Genomic DNA, 21,641 nt, shown 5'->3' with positions numbered 1-21,641 from the left:
TGAGGCCACGTTTCATGAAGTCGCAGCAACATTCAGACGTGTTTCTGATTTCCAAAGATCTTCAAGAGAAGAAGAAGAAGAAGAAGAAGAAGAAGAAGAAGAAGAAGAAGCTGCTGATTGTTTAAAACCAACCTGAGAGAGAATAAAACAGAAACATCTGGAGGAAGAAGTTGCATTTTTTACAACAAATTCTCAATATTTGGAGAATAAAGTTTAAATATTTTGAGGGAAAAGTTATGAGAATAAGAAATAAAGGTTTAATATTCTGAACTCGTCAGTCGATGATGAAATGAAACATACTGTGACTTTATTCTGAAAATATTACAACTTCCTGTAGAATCTGGATTTTATTTGGTTTGTTGGAGGCAGACGAGTTAACGTCCAGATCCCGACAGTCAACACGCAAAACCACCACTGAAGAAGAAGAAGATGTTTCTAAATATTCACATCTGTAACCTTCATCAATATAAATACTAATACACACAGTAATACTACTAATACTGCAGTATTAGTAGTATTACTGCAGTATTAGTAGTATTACTGTGTGTATTAGTAGTATTACTGCAGTATTAGTAGTATTACTGTGTGTATTAGTAGTAATACTGCAGTATTACTACTAATACACACAGTAATACTACTAATACTGCAGTAATACTACTAATACTGCAGTATTACTACTAATACTGCAGTATGTTTCTGCAGATGGAAACCTTCAGTTTATTTTATCTTTAAGCTTCTGAAACTTAGTTTCACTTCACCAAAACTCCAAAATGTCAAGAAAAAACTCAACATTTATGAGTAAAGATGCTGAATTCTCTTCATATTCTGACTTTTTTCTCAAATTATCACAACTTTATTCTCCAGATTCCATATTTGTCGTCTGTTGACAGTTTTCTGACAGGAAGTCGAGTCGTTTCAGGACCAGATGTGTCGTCGAAGGTTTTTTTTGAACGTTGGAGCTGCTGTTCAAATCAGTTTCAGTTTTATTTGTTTTTAAGGAATAAAGAGAATCGTTCTTTCATTTTTAAACACTAAAGACTCTTTACAGGAAACGGCAGCTCGTCTCACCTGGACTCACCTTTACCTGGACTCACCTTTACCTGGACTCAGTGTTCACGGACCGGCGGGAGGATTAAAGGAGCAGTCTGCTGTTTGTGTGAGACGTTAACAGACGAAGCTGCTTCTCTTTTTCTTTTCCTAAAATTGTATTTTTGTACATTAAAACCTTCCTGATGTAAATATGTGTTGTCTAAAGGCTTCGCAATACGACTCTAATATAAATAAAGTTTGAATATGTACGACGTCTGGATCGTTTTTCCTAAATGACAAAATAATATTTTTAAACTGTTTTACTGAAGCTTCAAGTCTTATTTTACTGAATCTGTGAAAAAAGTTTTTAAAATGAAAAAAATATAATTATAAAAACTAAATTCTGCTAATATGGTAATATAAGAGGGAATCAAACCATTAAATTGCAAAGTGAAATATTTAAAAACTAATTTAAACACTGATTTAAAAAAAATTAGTAATTTAGAGAAGAGCTGAAAGTTTTCACTCAGGAAAGTCATTTATCTGATTTATTGGAGAGCACCTGAATGCATCGTCCTTACAGACCAGTACGGAGGCAAAGAAAGGACATTTAAACACTGAAAGATTTCATTTGAAAACCATTTATTTGAAAAAAACATAATTTTAATTCACTTTTTCAGACTTCACACATAAAGAAAAAAAGTTTATCAAATGTTCAAAAAACTTTTCATGTTGATCAAACTTAGTTTTCAGTTTTGTTTTTTTATGATATAATTAAAAAAAAAAGAAAACGTTTGAATTTCCGTCACTGAGGATCAGACTGCTGTCCAATCACGTTGCTTTCTGTCAGTCACATGATCCGAGAAAGAAGAGCTCAGACTAATATGGAAACATATGCGTGCGTATATATCTACACACCGTCTGGAGATATCAGAGGAATTAAAGATTAAAGGTTAAAGTTCAGGTATTCAGTTGTTTATAGAATTCAAATGACTTTTGGCCTCTTTTTGCTTCCGTACTTTTTTAAACACTGACTTCTGAAAAGAACACGTGACAGAAATATTTGAGTCGTAAATTCAAAAACAAACTGTGAACATGAAATATAATTATTATTTTTCTTTTTATTAAATGTTTGTATGTTTTCACACAAAGACAAATAAAGTAGAAAATCTGAATAAAAACACTCAGCATCATAAATCTATTCTTCAATTTATAATTTACTTGAATTTTCAGTGTGGTCACGTGGTTTCCGCCCTCCAACACGTCATTTCCTGTCGCCGCTCCATGTGTATTTAACTAATGTGTAAAGCTGCAGTTGGTGTTTCCGCCGCTGGGAGGCGCCGCTGCGCGCGCAGGCGTCAGGTCTGCGTCAACCTGAGCGAGTCAGACACGAGGCCACCGGAAGCGAGGAGACTACATCTTCAAAATAAAAGGGTCGGGGGAACAGTTTCCCTTTATGGGATCAATAAAGTTTATCTTTATAGGATCAATAAAGTTTATCTTTATGGGATCAATAAAGTTTATCTTTATGGGATCAATAAAGTTTATCTTTATAGGATCAATAAAGTTTATCTTTATGGGATCAATAAAGTTTATCTTTATGGGATCAATAAAGTTTCTCTTACAGGATATTCCAACAAATCTGCCAAACAAATACTGTAATTGATTGATGTTAAATGATCGTTAACGACAGTAAATCAGGTTTTATTTCCTTTTGAAACTTCAGTCAAGTTTTGTTTTTGTTTTGACGTCATTTTAAACAAACAAAACAACAACATATTAAAACAAACTTTCATATCAAACAGCTTCAATAATTCACTGAACTCAGACCAGTCTGACGCTTGTTTTACATTCAACAGTGTTAACTGGAAACCAGTGAACGAAACCAGTCTGTAATGTTTACACAAAATGTCCTAAAAAGACCTGGAGACACACACACACACACACACACACACACACACACACACACACACACACACACACACACACACACAGTAAATAAACTACAACATGTCACATGATGTAGTTTGTTTTGTTTTCTTTGTTGTGTTTCTGTCAAGCAGCTGCTGGATAAATAAAGTTGTTTTGAAGTGAATTTAGTTTCTTCCTGTTTTCTGTTTCATGTAAAGATCTTGTGAATGATGTAAAGAGAAGCTCGTGTCCGGCAACAGAAGATTGTTTGTGTTTGTGTTTGTGTGTTTACTGTAAACATCATGCAGAGGGTAACTCTGCCCTGTTGCAGAGGATAACCCTCCTCTGCTGCTCTTCCTGAGCTTTCTGTCATGTTCCTGGTCTTCTGACCGAGGCTGGGCGGCCTCCTCTGATTGGTGATATTGACCTTTATAAATAAACCTGATTTGATTCAGATCTGTGGTTCCCAACATGGGGGTCGGGGGTCAGAAGCGGTCACAGGGTTTCTTTGAAGGGTCCTGAACAGCTGATCTAGATAATGTTTTCTTCTGAAAAGCCTGACAGGAAGTGTTAACGTCATCGCCGCGTGCGGTCTTGACGGCGGCGGTGCGTCAGTCATCAGTCCGGTCCTAGTCGTGTCGGAGCCGCCGCGTCTCTTCTCTCTGCGGCGGAGAAATAAGATGCGGAGCAGTCGCGGGACCGCAGCCTGTGATCCGGATCAGTCCAGACCCAGAAGCAGAGCCGGGCTAGCTGACCCCTCCGGCCCGGCACGGCCCGGCACGGCTCGGCCCGCAGACAGCATGACAGCAGCGGCGGCGGCGGCGGAGAGCGCGACAGAGAGAAGCTTCAGCCGCTGAGAGACGCAGCTAACCGGCAGCTAACGGCGCGATGAGCGCGGAGGGAAGCGGCACGATCCGCAGCCGCATCAAGAGCCTGCTGCGCTCCCCGTCCATCAAACTGCGGCGGCGGAGCGGCGCGGCGGCGGCGCGGCACAAAGAGAACCTGACGGACAGGGTGAGCACGCCGCACACACACACACGCACGCTCCTCACTCACACACACGCGCGTGCACAGTCAGTGTTTCTGTTATTCTGACCTCATGATGATCATTGATGTTGATTGATCAGCTCTCACTCAGATATTCAGAATCTGTAGTTTTATAATATTTTAATATTAAACATTTCTGTAATAATTTACACATGTTTGTGCTGATGCTGCGTTCAAGTGCTGTGGGATAAATGTTCACAAACATCATCAGACAGCAGAAGAAGGTTTTATCATCACTGAAATGTTGATGAACATTTTGTAATAATTCAGTTCATCAAGGAGCAGAAAGAATCTTTAAATGATTCATGTTTAAAGGACCAGACTGTTTCTCTGATCTTCTTTTTCATCACATTTCTGTTTCCGTTACATCGTTCTGTAAACTCACTGTTGAAAGAAACTGCACTCGAGCTGAAATATAAACCTGAATGTAACGTTGAGAAAACATTTGTTTTACATTTGAATACATTTTTCAAACCAACCAGTTAGTTTTCATCTCTGAAGTCTTTTGTCTTGTTACAGTTTGAACGTCTGCAGGTCAGTTTGTGAAACACTCGACAGCCTCCAACCTTCATCATTCCTTCATGAGATGTTTTCAGATCAGCTGTTTCATATATGACAGAAGATCTTCACATGTGAGAAGCTGCAACCAGTTCATAAAAAAAAAAGATGATTAATTGATTATTAAAACTAGTTGCTGATTAATTTTGACGGCTGCAGCTTCGCGCTGCTGAATTACCTGAAAAGTAGAATCAGGACGTGAAGTCGTCACAGAGATGGAAGATAACGAGCAGTCAGTCCGGTTCCGTCAGTGTTTGTCCCTGCAGGGCTTCCGTCCGTCTGTCAGCAGCTTCATTCATCTTAAAGTCAATATAAACTCCCAGCATGCTTTGTGTTTGAGCTGTTTGTTCTTGTTTCTTTGTCACAGTTTCATCCAAATGCAGCTCAGTGTTTCTCTCTTTCTGTTTATTGATGGTTTTAATTCATAAAATAAACACAGTCACATATATTCTAGAATATATTATATATAATATTTTCTAGAATATATTCTAGAAGTAGACAGTAAAAGGTTGTTTTATTAATCCAACTGAACACATGAAGGTTTTGAATATTTACTGCAGGAAAGTCATCAGTCATCATGTGAGGAAGGTTACAGCCTCCTCATCATCGCTCCTCACACGTCTGATGGTTTCATGTCCGTCATCATGCTGTTAAACCTCAGACTCATCTTCATCTTTATTTCACTTTTACTGATGAAATCAATCAACTAATCAGCTGATTAACAACAGTCTGTTAATTAATGATGACATCATTATCAATGACATCATCATAGTTTCAACATCTTGTGAAAAACAATTTATAAAGTTTAAATAATTAATCAGTTCATTGTAAAAATATTGGACAGATTAATCAATAATAATTAATCAATAAGGCCTCAGCAGAGCGTTCTGTCTCCTACTCCTCTTCTTCCTCCTCCTCCTACTCCTCCTCCTCTTCCTCCTCCTCCTCCTCCTCTTCCTCCTCTTCCTCCTGCTCCTCCTCCTCCTCCTCCTGCTCCCCCTCCTCCTCCTCTTCCTCCTGCTCCTCCTCCTACTCCTCCTCCTCCTCCTCCTCCTCCTCCTCTTCCTCCTCTTCCTCCTCCTCTTCCTCCTCTTCCTCCTCCTCCTCCTCCTCCTCCTCCTCCTCCTCCTCCTCCTGCTCCCCCTCCTCCTCCTCTTCCTCCTCCTCCTCCTCCTCCTCCTCCTCCTCTTCCTCCTGCTCCTCCTCCTACTCCTCCTCCTCCTCTTCCTCCTCCTCCTCTTCCTCCTGCTCCTCCTCTTCTTCCTCCTCCTCCTGCCCCTCCTCCTGCTCCTCCTCCTCCTCCTCCTCTTCCTCCTCCTCTTCCTCCTCCTCCTCTTCCTCCTGCTCCTCTTCCTCCTCCTCCTGCTCCTCCTCCTGCTCCTCCTCCTCTTCCTCCACATGTGTGTGTGTGTGTGTGCTGCAGCCTGTTAGCTTCCTGTCCTGAGGATTCGCGTTAGCGCTAAAGCTAACACACACTGGATTAGACAGCAGGTTGTTTTCTACAGAGATCAATACACAGACGCAGAGTGACTCTGCCTCTCCGCTCCGTGTCCGTCCTTCCTGCACGGAGCGGAGAGGCAGAGTAAAGGTGCAGCATTCCCGCCTTGAACAGGCCGCGTAGACGGAGCCGAGCATCACAACTGCTGAAATATGAAGTGATCAAACTAAGACTAAAAATGTTTGAAGATGTCCTGTTGAAACCAAAATACAGAACATATTTCTTCATATCAAACTGAAGTTTTTACCTGAATCAGATGTTGCATCTGGTTTCTCTAGAGGCCCTTTAGTGTCACAGCTGAGAGCTGCTGTTCTTCCTCCAACTGATGAGTCAAAAACATTCAGGAGGAAAATAAACAGCTGTGATTTGTTCAAGTGGAAAGAACAAGAGACTCCCTCAGTCTTTAAACGAGATTTAATTAGTATTTACTCTGATTTAGACAGATCTGAGTTTAGTTAGACAGGTCTAAAGTTAGTCTGGATCAGAATGAAACGGGTCTATGTTTAGTCTAGAAACAGGTCTAAAGTTAGTCTGGATCAGAATGAAACAGGTCTAAAGTTAGTCTGGATCAGAATGAAACAGGTCTAAAGTTAGTCTGGATTAGAATGAAACAGGTCTAAAGTTAGTCTGGATCAGAATGAAACAGGTCTACATTTACTCTAGAAACAGGTCTCAAGTTAGTCTGGATCAGAATGAAACAGGTCTACATTTACTCTAGAAACAGGTCTTAAGTTAGTCTGGATCAGAATGAAACAGGTCTATGTTCAGTCTAGAAACAGGTCTAAAGTTAGTCTGGATTAGAATGAAACAGGTCTAAAGTTAGTCTGGATCAGAATGAAACAGGTCTACATTTACTCTAGAAACAGGTCTCAAGTTAGTCTGGATCAGAATGAAACAGGTCTACATTTACTCTAGAAACAGGTCTAAAATTAGTCTGGATCAGAATGAAACAGGTCTACATTTACTCTAGAAACAGGTCTAAAGTTAGTCCGGATCAGAATGAAACAGGTCCATGTTTAGTCTAGAAACAGGTCTAAAGTTAGTCTGGATCAGAATGAACAGGTCCAAAGTTAGTCTGGATTAGAATGAAACAGGTCTCAAGTTAGTCTGGATTAGAATGAAACAGGTCTCAAGTTAGTCTGGATTAGAATGAAACAGGTCTACATTTACTCTAGAAACAGGTCTAAAGTTAGTCTGGATTAGAATGAAACAGGTCTAAAGTTAGTCTGGATCAGAATGAAACAGGTCTATGTTTAGTCTAGAAACAGGTCTAAAGCTAGTCTGGATCAGAATGAAACAGGTCTATGTTTAGTCTAGAAACAGGTCTAAAGTTAGTCTGGATTAGAATGAAACAGGTCTATGTTTAGTCTAGAAACAGGTCTAAAGTTAGTCTGGATCAGAATGAACAGGTCCAAAGTTAGTCTGGATTAGAATGAAACAGGTCTAAAGTTAGTCTGGATCAGAATGAACAGGTCCAAAGTTAGTCTGGATTAGAATGAAACAGGTCTCAAGTTAGTCTGGATCAGAATGAAACAGGTCCAAAGTTAGTCTGGATCAGAATGAAACAGGTCTATGTTTAGTCTAGAAACAGGTCTAAAGTTAGTCTGGATCAGAATGAAACAGGTCCAAAGTTAGTCTGGATCAGAATGAAACAGGTCTATGTTTAGTCTAGAAACAGGTCTAAAGCTAGTCTGGATCAGAATGAAACAGGTCTACATTTAATCTAGAAACAGGTCTAAAGTTAGTCTTGATCAGAATGAAACAGGTCTAAAGTTAGTCTGGATTAGAATGAAACAGGTCTATGTTTAGTCTAGAAACAGGTCTAAAGTTAGTCTGGATCAGAATGAAACGGGTCTATGTTTAGTCTAGAAACAGGTCTAAAGTTAGTCTGGATCAGAATGAAACAGGTCTAAAGTTAGTCTGGATCAGAATGAAACAGGTCTAAAGTTAGTCTGGATTAGAATGAAACAGGTCTAAAGTTAGTCTGGATCAGAATGAAACAGGTCTAAAGTTAGTCTGGATCAGAATGAAACAGGTCTAAAGTTAGTCTGGATCAGAATGAAACAGGTCTAAAGTTAGTCTGGATCAGAATGAAACAGGTCTATGTTTAGTCTAGAAACAGGTCTAAAGTTAGTCTGGATCAGAATGAAACAGGTCTATGTTTAGTCTAGAAACAGGTCTAAAGTTAGTCTGGATTAGAATGAAACAGGTCTAAAGTTAGTCTGGATTAGAATGAAACAGGTCTAAAGTTAGTCTGGATTAGAATGAAACAGGTCTAAAGTTAGTCTGGATTACAGTTAAACATCTTAATGTTATTGATTAGAAAGAGGAATCATTGAATAACCTGGATAGAAAAGATTTATACATATTAATATATTAGTACACAAACCTTTCAAATGCTACATCTGTATGATTGTGCTTCTTGTCACAAACTGTCACTGCTCACTCCTGTTGTTGATGTTGTTTACATCATCAGCTGTGGAATTCAACAGGAAGTTAAAGTTGATTGCAGATTGTTTGCAGAAGCTTGAGACGGTTTTAAACTCTCAGCTGTCTGCAGGAAGTTTTCTTCCAACAAAGTTTCCTGAGCGTGTGCGAGTCAGTTTTTACTTCATATTGTCAGTTTGTGTGTGCAGATGAAGTGAAGCGAGGTCTGTAGGTTCAGACGATCACCTCGCAGTGACTCATCACTGAGTAAAAGTCAGATGACAAATCATCTCAGTGTGTTTTCATCGGTTGTCGATGACAGAATGTGAGGAAACTGTTCAGTCGCCTCCAGAGAGAAACTCAGAGCTCCGAGGAAAAACGAACAAAATATAAATAGAGTTTGGTGCAGAGGGAGGAGGAGAGTCATGTGAGACACACACACACACGCACACACACACAGAGCACAGGACACACTCAGTGCTGGAGTTTCATGTTGTTAGCTTAGCTTAGCATTGAGTAGCGCTCCACAAAACTACCCAGGATATCCTAATAATTACATGCTAATTTCATGCTAATTACATGCTGACAGCCCCGAGGGTCACCGACTGCACACGACTGAGGACAGAAAACTTTCAGCTGCTGGTTTGAAAATGTCTGGAGTCTGACAGAGTGAGACAGGTCCAAGTTTAGTCTGGTTTACAGTGAGACAGGTCTAGAGACACTGATGGACTCCACAACTGTCTGATTGGACAGGACTCGTCCAGCTGCCGGAGGACAGTTTTGAGCAGCATGGAGGATGAAGTGAGTCTGCTGTAAAAATCTTCTGGTAGAGTCATATCAGCCAATCAGACGACTCGAGCTTAAACTCTTCAGTCTGGTTTTTATAGATACTTAAAGATGAACTGACTCATGGACAAAGACAGAAACTCAAAACAGCCACAAAGGGAACAGCAGTTTTTCAGGGAGTTCCAGGTCTTCTGAGGACTTATGATCCAGATCTTCACAGGTTCACCTGGTTCCCTGTAACTAAGCCCTGATCCAGGACCTGAGTCAGTCTTGGTCAAAGTTTGATCCAGTGTAACCAGCTCGGGTATCTTTGTGAATCTCGGACCGACTGCATTCTGGATCAGATGTAATAAACCTCGGGTCCTTTTTCCTGGTAGTTCTGTTTGTTTGGAAGCTAATTATTTTGTTTTTTCACAGGGCTGTTATCAGGTGTTTTGGTACAAAACTTCGGACCACTGAAAACCTCGACCTTCCTGTGATCCTTGAGTGTGTTTAAAGGTTTCCTGAGCAGGATTTCTGGAGTGTTATAAGGGGTCATAGACTTTTAGAAGGTTTCGCTGGTTCTTGATGAGGTTTGAGGGCGGTTAATAATTACTGAAAAGATTCCATATTTATTTTTACAGGGTTTTAATGCTGCTTGAAAGAGATTCAGGGCTATTTGAAAAGGTTTCAGTGGTGTCAAGGATGGTAGCAGGATTGATGAGGCAACTCCAGCAGTTTGTGACTGGTTTCCAGGGGTATGTTAGCAAGTTTTTGGGATCTGTTTTGGATTACAGGTTCTTGGATGGGTTTTGGAGATATTTTAGGGGGTTGCAAAGGGTTAGACGCTTCCAGCAGTTCCTGAGGAAGTTGTAGGTTTCTTGACAGGGTTCTAGTTGATTTTGAAGGGGCTCTAGGTGTGGATATAAGTGGATTTTACAGGGTTTCAAGGATTTTGATGTTTCCAACAGTTCCTGAGGAGGAGGAGGAGGCAGGGTGGTAACAAGGGTAACAGCAGCTCTTAAAGTGGTAACAAGGGGTGGATACAGTATTATACAGTACAGGAGTAGTATTTTAGAGGGTTTCAAGAGTTTTGAAATTTCAAGCAGCTCCTGAGGAGGTTGTAGGGTTCTTATCAGAGTTCTAGCAGTCCTTAAGGGTATTTTAAGGGTCGATAGAAGAGATGTTTTAGGGATTTTAGGGGTTTAGATGGTTCCACCAGCTCCTGATGAGGTTGTAGGTTTCTTGACAGGATTCCAGTAGTTCTTGAAGGGGCTCCAGGGGTGAGTACAAGAAGCGTTTTAGGGGGCCTCAAAGGTTCCTGAGAGTTTGCAGCAGTTCTTGAGCTTGTTCTATGGATTCTTGGAGCAGTCGCAGGTGTTTTGGTGTGTGAGGTTACCGGGTGTTGTGAAGTGGTTCCATGTTCAAGGAGTCCAGGAGTGTTTGAGTGGGTTCATTAGTTTAAGATATTTTATGAAGTTACTTGAGAAGGTCTTCTCAAGGGCCCTTTCCATCTGAACGATAATACAATTTCACCCTACTGTGTTCACCTTTCTGGATTTTTGACAGTAAAATCTACTTTACTTGGTTTGGATGTCACCAGTGTCTGACTGTAACTAATGACTTCTGACCTTTTCCCTCCAGGTGACCTTGGAGAAGGTTCTGGGTATCACGGCTCCAGGGAACCGGGCACTGTCCTGCGATCCTCGAACTGGACTGTTGGCTTATCCTGCTGGGTGAGAAACTGATACTGTCTATGTTTATGTATGTCTGTGATTGAGAGTTTGGTGATGTGATTATATATTTACCATTAATGTTCAGTTTTTATTATTTGATTTATTGAAACATTGGAGTACAGTCACCTTTTGTGCTCAAAAACATTTAGTGTCAGAGAGAATTCAGTGAAGGTTGTGCACTGAAAATACTTGAATTGTGAGTGTGAAAATGTAATAACTGGAATAAGCCGAAGCAAAATTAAAGCAGTTGAGGTATCAGCACTGAGAGACAGTTCAATGATCAATTTAAATGTAATTGCTGAAAGGAATTGAAGTGTGAAGTGTTATCACTGAAAGTAGTTGACTTAGAACACAGTGAGAGTGTTGTTTGAACTGAATGGACTGACCTGAGTTAAAGTGTGTTAAATGGAGTTTAGGTGTCTATTAAAGTCTATTTTGTGAAGGGAGTCGAAGTCCCTTCAGTATAAACACTGAAATAAGATGAATTGTACTGAAGGGACTTGAGGGGTCAGTTGTGGTTTACGGTACCTGAAAGGAGCAGGAAGTGTCAGTTGGACCTGCAGTGAAAACCATTTGAAACGTAAAAAGTGAAAAAGAAATGAAAAATATGGAGGAAAATTCCGAAAGGAAGTGTGGAACAATGAAAGGAAATGTGGAAGAAAGAATGAAAACAGGACACTGGAACCCTTCTATCTCCAGAAAATGTAATATATCATCTAAATAGTTTCATAACACATTTTAAATACAGTATGTCACGATTTAAAATTACATGAAGGTTTTTTGAGGACTTTTTTAGAGGATCACTTTCAGTGGAGTCTGTTGATACTGACACATGACTACAGTGGGTGTGTTTACATACAGCTTATGGTATATAAGACATGTTACTGTGTGTTATTGTAGTGACTGTAGACATAGAAATTTCACACAGAAGATTAAACTCACACAGGAATGTGAAGATAAATCAACTCGGTGTAGCAGACTCACTCAGTGGCTCTGTGTCTCAGGCTCAGTGCTTTAAAGGCTAATGACATTATCAGATTATCAGATTAAACACATCATGTGTTCAACGAGGCAACACACACACAGCGGTCCATGAGGAATTGTGGTATGGGTATGTTCCATGGGACATGTGTCTGCTGGACATCAAGGTTACCCTCTAGCAGAGCACTTAAACTACCTGGAGGACTCCTGGAAAAGACGTTAAGAAGGATCCAAGGGTTTCTTGAAGGTGTTTCAGGGTCTTTGAAAGAGTTCTAGAGGCTCTTCATGGTAACTAGGGAGTTGTTGAGGTGTTTCCAGGGGAACCTTGAGGTGGACTCTGGATCTTTGAGAGAATCAAAGGGGTCTGTGTTGGATGTTTCAGGAGTGTTTGAGACAGGATTTAAAGGGACAGCATGGTCAGTAAAGTGAGTTTCGAGGATTCTTGAGAGACTTCAAGGAGTTCTTGAGAGGCACTCAGTGGTCTTTCAGGGATCTTCTTTGGAGTTTCAGGGGTTCTTGAAAGAGTTTCTGTGGTCTGTAAAGGCACTGCATGGCTCTGACAAGGTTTCCAAGAGTTTTTTGTGGGAGCTCCAGGGGGTCTGTGAGGGTGTTTCGGTGTTCCGGGGGTATTTGAAGGGCCACAAGAATTTACATCATGTGTTATTCACAGAATTTTGGTATTTAATAGGGCTTTGTGTATTCTTAAGAGGGTTCTTGGGGTGTCAGGGGGTACCAGGAGTTGTTGATGAGGTCTCTGCAGCCTTTGAGAGGGTTTCAGTGTTTCTTGAACAAGTTTAAGTTGTCTTTAGATGGTTCACATGTGTCTGACAAGGATTTCAAGAGGTCCTTTAGGGAATGCCAGGGGGTCTGTGAGGGTTGTTTTTAGATGAGATTGTAAGGGCATTTGAAGGGACACCTTCAGGGGGATTTGGGGTTTTACAAGGGTGTTTTGAGAACTCTTGAGAGGATTCTAATAGTTTTGGGAGAAGATCACTCATGGGTTTTTAAGGGGTCCTCTTGAGGGTTCCCGAAGAGTTTCAAGGGTCACATGGATACAAGGAGATTCCAGGAGTTCTCGAAGGTGGTCTTTGAGAGGGTTCCAGTAGTTTGTGAGGGTGTTTCGGGGTTCTCCATGGGGGTATTTTAAAGGCCTTTGGCAGTGACTTCAAGGAGATTTTTAGGTTTCTTGAGAATCTTGAGAATTCTTCAGTGGTCTTTGAAGGAATTCCAGAGTTGTTTTAATGAATCCAGGATTTCCTTCCTGAGCAGTGTCAGGCTTCTTGAACAGTTTTGGTGGTTACTGAGGGGTTTCTATAAGTTCTTGAATGGATCTCAGTGGTCTTTATTGCAAGGGTGGTTAGGTGTTATGGGGTATGTTCCTAAATGGGGTTTCAGGGGTTCTTGAAAGAAGGCTCAGAGGTCTGTGAGGATGTTTCAGAGGAAATTTTAAGGGCCTTTAAAGGGACACCATAGGTTTATCAAGGGTCTTTAAGGGGGTTTTAATAATTCTTAAATGGGTTCCAGGAGTTCCTTCCTGAACAGTGTCAGGGGTTCTTGGAGAGATGGGTGGTCACTCCTGAAGTTCCAGAAGTTATTGAAGGGATCTTTGAGGGATTCCAGGGGTGTTTTAGGTGTTCAGGGATATGCTCCTGAGGAGTTTCAGGGTTTCTTGAAGGAGTGTCTGTGGTCTTTAAAGGCACCACATGGCTGGGCATTCTAGGAGTTCTTGAAGTGGTCTCTATGGTGTTTGAGGGATTTCCAGGGTTGTTTTAGAGTGTCATTGAGTCAATATTTTGTTCATACTGACAGTGTGGAAGTGATGCAGGGTGGAGCTCAGTCAACAAATAAAGAACAAAACCCTGAGTTGTCTGTGTATGTAGAGTAAATGTTTGTGGCTCTGGTAAAGGTTAGTGTACAAGTCGTGTTTAAGATGTTCTGTTAAAGGTTAAAGTTACATAACAGTAAAGTAAAGCTGTTTGTTGAAGTGAGGGTTGAATTCAAGTATGTAATCACACTGAGTGTAGCACTTTTTCTGGTGAAATTGACAGTAAACATCCAGCTCTTTAGAAACCAGTAGAAAGAAGTCTTGTTCACTTGGCAGGTGGTTTCTGAACTCACCTGGATACACTGAACCTGAAAGACCAGATCACATGATTGAATTTGGTCTCTTCTGCTGGAGAAGTTTGTTTAAATCGTAAACAACTTTCTTACAGGGTAGAAGAGAGTTTTTCACTGGAAACAGAGTTTGTTTGTTTCTTAAACACTGAAGTGTAGAAGGTGTTTCTTGGAATTTATGAGTTTTCTTTTGGAAGTCTAAGAGACACCTGCAACACATGTGCAGCCTTAAATCTGTTTTTCGACTGTTTCCATCAAACTTACCTCAATAACGATCAATCAAACAATATCTTAATCGATACACCAGAGCACAAGATTCTCCTTCCTCACAGTGGAACTCTTACTAATTATTTGCGCTGAAAGTAAACACTTTTAGGAATTTGTTTATGCACTTCCCCATTGTAGTGAATGTGAAGGTGTATCCATACCTTTGACTGGTGCTGTATGTCTCGTTTTAACGTGTCTTCCAACTATCAAAATAAGTAATATTTTAATACTTATGTTATTTATCAGCTGCATCTGTGGATGTTGTGTAGAACCATTGAGGTATGAATAACCAATCCCAGCACACAACATAAAACTGTTTGACTTGAATGAAACTGTAAATGACTTCAGAATTTCTCTTTGAAGTGATTTTAGCATCAGTAGTTTTAACTATAACCCACAAGTGATTAACATTAGCGTTAGCTTGTTGTCCTTTGCTATTATTAGCAGCCTCAATTATTGTTTTTGTCAAAACAACATTGCAGCTCTGAGATATGTCCTATAAAATGGGAGGGACATAAGGTAAATACATGTTTGTGAGCTTTCTTTGCTTTACGTTAAATAATCAACAGTGCTGCTAGCTAACCAGCCAACTTTAGCCCTGAGTTTAAAGCCTTTTTGCTAACATTTTACTGTCCAATATTGCTGTTAAATGCAATATAGTGTTAATAAGTGTCATTCAGTTATAGTTGTAGATAGTCAGTAATAGGAGGGCGGTTTCATCATAAACCTAGAAGTCAAAGCAGATGGTTACAACCAATCAGCAGTGACCACGTCCTGAGTCTGAAGCACCTTAAAGTCCCGCTGACGGCAGCTAGCCGCTCAAACTGACTCCCATTCAAAAAGCCTCAACTTCTCTAGAAATACTGAGTCAATCATTGTTTTCAACAAGTCATTCTGGTCTCAGTCTCTACATTCAGCCCCTCTAATAAGTGTGCTGGTGGTCATTTTGGGAATTATTGCTCCGTTAATAAGATTTGAAGACTTATAATAGCTTTGATATCTGCTGTGTGGGTGTTGATTGACAGCTGTGATTGACAGGTGGCTCACCTGCTGCTCTCCTCAGCTGCAGGACTCGCACTGACTCGGACTATTGTTGCAATATTTCACTAAGTTTAATGTTACTTGATTACGCTACCTGCCCTGTACCGGCTCCAATGAAACCAACAGGTGACGTCACAGCTCACTACGTCTGTCTTTATATACAGACTTTGGTTTAAACAGGAGAGGACCAAGAATGGAGCCTTGTGGGTCTCCGTACATCATATCAGATTTACTAGAACTGGAATCACAGAGGACAACTGTGAAATTAACATTTATTTTATTATTAAACCTGTTTACTGAAAGATGGAGCAGAACCAGAAAGATTTTTGGCATCAGTGGAAATCCTTTAATCGTTAACAGAGAGCCGAAGTCAAACCAGAACCTCTGGATTCTGTTCCAGAAATAATAAAACCTCATTAAAACTCTCATTAGCATCTAACTCTGCTAATCAGTATAAATCCAGCCTTGGAACAAAAGCTTTCTCAACAGTACATCATGTGACTCGCTTCATATGTCTAGATAAAAACATTGTTTCCCATAAGTCCCAGAGGTTTGTGGGCTAAACATCACAGCTTATATACATTCTGTGGTAACAACTTGGTTTGGTTTGAACATCAACAGCATTGTGAAACTAAAATCTCAACAAAAGTGCATGACGACAGGGTGAGACTGTAGATGTGTATGAAGGAAAGAGTGTTGATGTGAATAAAACGAGGTCTGTTAGAGTCACAATGTCGGTTTTGGTTACTTTTAATTTCCAGCTCTGGTTTCAGAGCTGCAGAAGCTTCATGTTCATTCACTGAGTCAGCAGCTCACAGTGAGTGTGTGTGTGCGTGTGTGTGTGTGTGTGTGTGTGTGTGTGTGTGTGTGTGCGTGCATGAACAAACTCTGACACACCAACCATGACCTGCTTCTGTTCAAATCAGTGACATCACCCAGCAGCAGGTCAGAGGTCAGAGGTCACAGCCTCTCTCTGAGCCTCGGCTCATGCTGACAGACAGGTTGGTTTTGTTTCAGCCCAGAGGAATGATGGGAATGTCAGAGGGCGAGCGGTGGAGGCGATCCAGCCACAGAGAGTCCCACAGAGCCGTCCAATCAGCTGTGAGCGTGTGGGGAGCGGGGCGGCTGATTGGTCGAAGCTGTCGGTCAGTGTGTGTGTTCAGATGAGAAGATTCAGAATCAGTTTACGGATGAAAAGACGACAGTTTGAAGCTGAGAGACGATGAAGTGAGGAGAAGTGGGTCAGAGAGACGAGGTGAAAGTAGGTTAATGTGACACGTTCATGTAACACAATGAATGAATGAATGAATGAGACAGTAGAAATAGAGAATCAGCAGTTGTTTCCTGGATTTAAAAAAATAAAAGTTTTCTCATTTCTTTGATTTTTCATATTTAACTTTGCAGTGAAAGATCCTCCAGACGTGTTTAAAGACATAAAATCCTGGTTATGCTTTGAATAACGTGTTCATGTCTCAGCTGGATTAACCCACGGCGGTACTCTAGAGCTGCAATGACTAGATCATTAATTGATTAGTTGATTGACTGATTCATGACTGATTCATTGTTTCAGTCTGACTGTTCTCGAACATACAAATAACCAAAGAGACAAACAACAACATCACCAAGAGTGAAAACAGGAAAACTGTGACAACAAAAAGAACAAAGTAAAAATGAAATTTGCCGCCACGGTGGAAACGCTGTCAGACTGTAGATACAAACAGTTTATTACATTACAATCAGAGTCAGAACGTACAGATAGAAACAGCTGCTCAGATGTGATGATGTAATGCTTTTCATTGTCAGACATGATAGTGAACTGTTGACCAGATAAACATGTTTCCTTTGACTGCAAAACAATTCATCGATTAACAGAGATATAATTATCAGATTTATTGATCATGAAAATAACCGTTAGTTGCAGCTCGAAATACACATTTATATACATTTATATATATATTTATATATATACACATGAAGTCATACACAAGATTTTATTTCATGTTTTATTATTAATGTTTAATTTTCTGTATAATCTGTGTCTGCACATTGTTTTTATGTATTTTATTCTTTATGTCAATAAAGCAAAAACAGATTTAGTGAAATGAGAAAACTGACAGGAAAGAAAAGATGAAAATAGAGGAAATAAATGTTTTATTTGTTATTTTATTGTAAAACAGAACAAAGACGAGCAGAGAGCGACGGAGACGCTGCTCCTGCAGCTCGCTGTGTTTCTGCTGCAATGCAGCTCTGATACACAAGAACACACACACACATACACACACACACACACACACACATACATGATACTGCTGCAGAGAGAGTGTGAGTGTGTGTGTGTGTGTGAGAGTGTGTGTGTGTGTGTATGTGTGTGAGAGTGTGTGTGTGTCTGTGTGTGTGTGTGTGTGTGTGAGAGAGAGTGTGTGTGTGTGTCTGTGTGTGTGTGTGTACCTGTGTGTGTGTATGTGTGTGTGTGTGTCTGTGTGTGCGTGTGTGTGTGTGTGAGTGTGTGTGTGTCTGTGTCTGTGTGTGTGTGAGAGTGTGTGTGTATGTGTGTGTGTGTGTACCTGTGTGTGTGTACCTGTGTGTGTACCTGTGTGTGTGTGTATGTGTGTGTGTGAGAGTGTGTGTGTACCTGTGTGTGTACCTGTGTGTGTGTGTATGTGTGTGTGTGAGAGTGTGTGTGTGAGAGTGTGTGTGTGTGTGTGTGTGAGTGTGTGTCTGTGTGTGTGTGAGAGTGTGTGTGTACCTGTGTGTGTGTGTATGTGTGTGTGTGAGAGTGTGTGTGTGAGAGTGTGTGTGTGTGTGTGTGTGTGTGTGGAAGTCAAGGGCACCTTCCTCTCTAACATGAAGAAGAACACTGAGTGAAATACAGTGAACATAAATAATGATCCATCCTGCAAACAGCAAACAAACAACATGAGGACAGTTTCAGTCTGCTGTAGATTTCTGATCATGAAACTAAGTGTTGGACTAAATGACCAGATGGTGGCGCTACATGGAAAGTCAGAGGATCACCAAGCTGAGGAGCATGAACCTGTGAACAAACGTTCATAACAACCGTCTGATGGTTGTTGAGATGTTTCAGTCTGACGTAGTCGCTGTGACGTCACCCGTTGGACTGCCGTTTGGAAGCCTTGAGTTTTGCGATTTGACTGTCGCCATCTTGCATTTTTGGAGTGACCATATTTGGACAAGAGGGTGGAGCTGACCCTAACGCTAGCTGCTAGCTGCTAGCTGCTAGCTTGGTTAGCACAGTGCATTTACAGTCTCTGGTTAAATGTGATAATGCTAATGCTAATGTTCGCTAACAAAAAACAGGCTTAAAACCATTAAAACAAAATGTTCTCACAGTAGAAACTGAACATCGAGTCTTTAGAGGATCTTTCAGTTCAACAAACACTGAACGCCATGGATATGTTACATTGTCAACATTGTTGCCATGGTAGCGACTTGTCAATCACAAGGTAGCCCCACCCTAAAGCATCCGCTGCTTCATCGTCTGTTTTACACTAAAAGGGACCATAATTTACTAAATGAACATCACGCTGTATTGAAGAAGACTTGAAACCAGCGATTGAGATCATAAACTCATCAGGAAACAGTTTACTGAGGTAGTAAATCCAGTGAGCAGTAGAGTCATTTTCTCATAGACTTCAATACAATCAGACTTCTTTTTGCAGCCAGTGGCGTCGCCCCCTGCTGGCCGTTAGAGAGAAGGCGGGTTTAAAGCACTTCCTGACTCGGAACTTCCTGCTTGGTCTGAACCACAGAAGCGACTGACAGACGTCAGCGTCCGTTCAGCCAGCAGCTGCTGAGACCACGCTGAGCTGATGACAGTTAAACGCACATTATGTCATTTCAGCTGCTCTCAATCAAAACAACAGCAAAAGATGGATGACGGTGTGAAGCAGCAAAGGATCATGGGAGTTGTTGTCTTCATTGTTAAACAACCAGCTTCTCCAGGTTGGGATGGGTCTCCTCCTCCCAGAACAAACAGACCCGGTGAATAAAACAAATAAAAACGCTGAATAAAGCAGTTTCAAGTAAACATTCAGTGTTGTCTCGTTGATGCTGGACGTCTGTAGCGGCTGTTAGCTGAGCTGCTGCTGACGTTTACTCCGCTTGTTTCTCTGATAACTTCAGATTCAGACGTCTGATGACTAAAATCCTTCATCTGGTTCAAAGATACAACAAAAACAACCAAGATCCAAAAACTTTATCATAAAAATGTGGCTGAAAACTGAATAAAAGTCCATTTATGACACAATGCATATTATCTTGTATGTTTATATTCTTTGGTACACAGTTTAATTATCAGCTGATGATGATGTAACTGTAATTGTTGGAACAATCAGCTTCATGTCTTTGCTGATTGATTGATTGATCAGCAGGAGGATTGATTTATAGATTAACCCTTTCAGTCATTTCAGCCTCAGTTTTGTGTTTGTGCTTCACATTTTCTCTTTAAGAAGAACCAGAGCTGAAATATGTGATTAAATATAAATCTGCAGAATTTCGTCTCATCCAGAGAAATTTTAATACTTTTTTATTCTTATGTTGAAACTGTAGTTGATTTAACAGTCTCATAATCAATAAATAACATTTAAACCACTGAGCTGTCTGACTGATGGAGTTTGAGATCAAACAGTGTGAATAGTTTGTTAAAGTATCATAATGTATATATACTGTATATAAAACTATAAAAGTAAATAAATGAGGCTTTTATGCAGCATCAGTTTGTGCTAAATACATAAACATTCAATAAATACAATAATCAATAAATAACACAAACAAGTATTCAGTGAACTGTTTCTATATTCAGGAGAACAAGAAACAACCAAACTGTGTTGCACACTTAGATCACCACAACTACTGCCAGGAAAGGGTTAAAACTACCTGTGATATCTGACAGAAGGTTATTGATCTGCTGATCGACAGTCCGATCAGTCTCACTGAAGCTCTTCCATTCTGTTGTTACTCTCAGAAGTCAGCAAACACTGTAAGATAACGTGTGTGTCCGTCTGTCGAGGACGACGGAAACACAAAGCACATTTAGAGACTTCATATGTTCGTTAACACATCCAGCTGGATCTAAAGGATCTAAAGGATGTGAAGGATGTGAAGGATGTAAAGGATCTAAAGGATGTAAAGGATCTAAAGGATGTAAAGGATCTAAAGGATGTAAAGAATCTAAAGGATGTAAAGGATCTAAAGGATGTAAAGGATGTGAAGGATGTAAAGGATATGAAGGATCTAAAGGATGTAAAGGATGTGAAGGATGTAAAGGATGTAAAGGATGTAAAGGATGTAAAGGATGTAAAGAATCTAAAGGATCTAAAGGATGTAAAGGATGTAAAGGATGTGAAGGATCTAAAGGATCTAAAGGATGTGAAGGATGTAAAGGATATGAAGGATCTAAAGGATCTAAAGGATGTAAAGGACCTAAAGGATGTGAAGGATGTAAAGGATCTAAAGGATGTAAAGGATCTAAAGGATGTAAAGGATGTGAAGGATCTAAAGGATCTAAAGGATGTAAAGGATCTAAAGGGTGTAAAGGATGTAAAGGATCTAAAGGATGTGAAGGATCTAAAGGATGTAAAGGATGTGAAGGATGTAAAGGATCTAAAGGATGTAAAGGATCTAAAGGATGTGAAGGATGTGAAGGATCTAAAGGATCTGAAGGATCTAAAGGATGTGAAGGATGTGAAGGATGTAAAGGATCTAAAGAATGTGAAGGATCTAAAGGATGTAAAGGATCTAAAGGATGTAAAGGATCTAAAGGATGTAAAGGATGTGAAGGATGTAAAGGATCTAAAGGATCTAAAGGATGTAAAGGATGTAAAGGATGTGAAGGATCTAAAGGATGTAAATGATGTGAAGGATGTGAAGGATGTAAAGGATGTGAAGGATCTAAAGGATGTGAAGGATGTAAAGGATCTAAAGGATGTAAAGGATGTAAAGGATGTAAAGGATGTAAAGGATGTGAAGGATGTAAAGGATGTAAAGGATGTGAAGGATGTAAAGGATCTAAAGGATGTGAAGGATCTAAAGGATCTAAAGGATGTAAAGGATGTGAAGGATGTAAAGGATGTGAAGGATGTGAAGGATGTAAAGGATCTAAAGGATCTAAAGGATGTGAAGGATCTAAAGTCTGTAAAGGATGTAAAGGATGTAAAGGATCTAAAGGATGTGAAGGATCTAAAGGATGTAAAGGATGTGAAGGATGTAAAGGATGTGAAGGATCTAAAGTCTGTAAAGGATGTAAA

At 40.2% G+C, this 21,641-nt stretch overlaps 1 protein-coding gene across 1 annotated transcript in view; it reads left to right on the top strand.

The window, feature by feature from the left end:
* The first annotated feature begins 3,459 nt into the window (after positions 1-3,459).
* Positions 3,460-21,641, top strand: part of mapkbp1 (mitogen-activated protein kinase binding protein 1) — a 51,527-nt gene continuing 33,345 nt past the window's right edge. Inside the window, exons 1-2 of the mRNA XM_044374523.1 lie at positions 3,460-3,954; positions 10,880-10,971. Of these exons, the coding sequence (XP_044230458.1) occupies positions 3,829-3,954; positions 10,880-10,971 (218 nt within the window). The 5' untranslated portion in view covers positions 3,460-3,828. The remainder of the gene's footprint in view (positions 3,955-10,879; positions 10,972-21,641) is intronic.

The sequence above is a fragment of the Thunnus albacares genome, chromosome 15, assembly GCF_914725855.1.
Source record: "Thunnus albacares chromosome 15, fThuAlb1.1, whole genome shotgun sequence".
NCBI classification, from domain to species: Eukaryota; Metazoa; Chordata; class Actinopteri; order Scombriformes; family Scombridae; genus Thunnus; species Thunnus albacares.
Note: the sequence above shows the minus strand (reverse complement) of the source record. Positions and strands in the feature narration are given on the sequence as shown.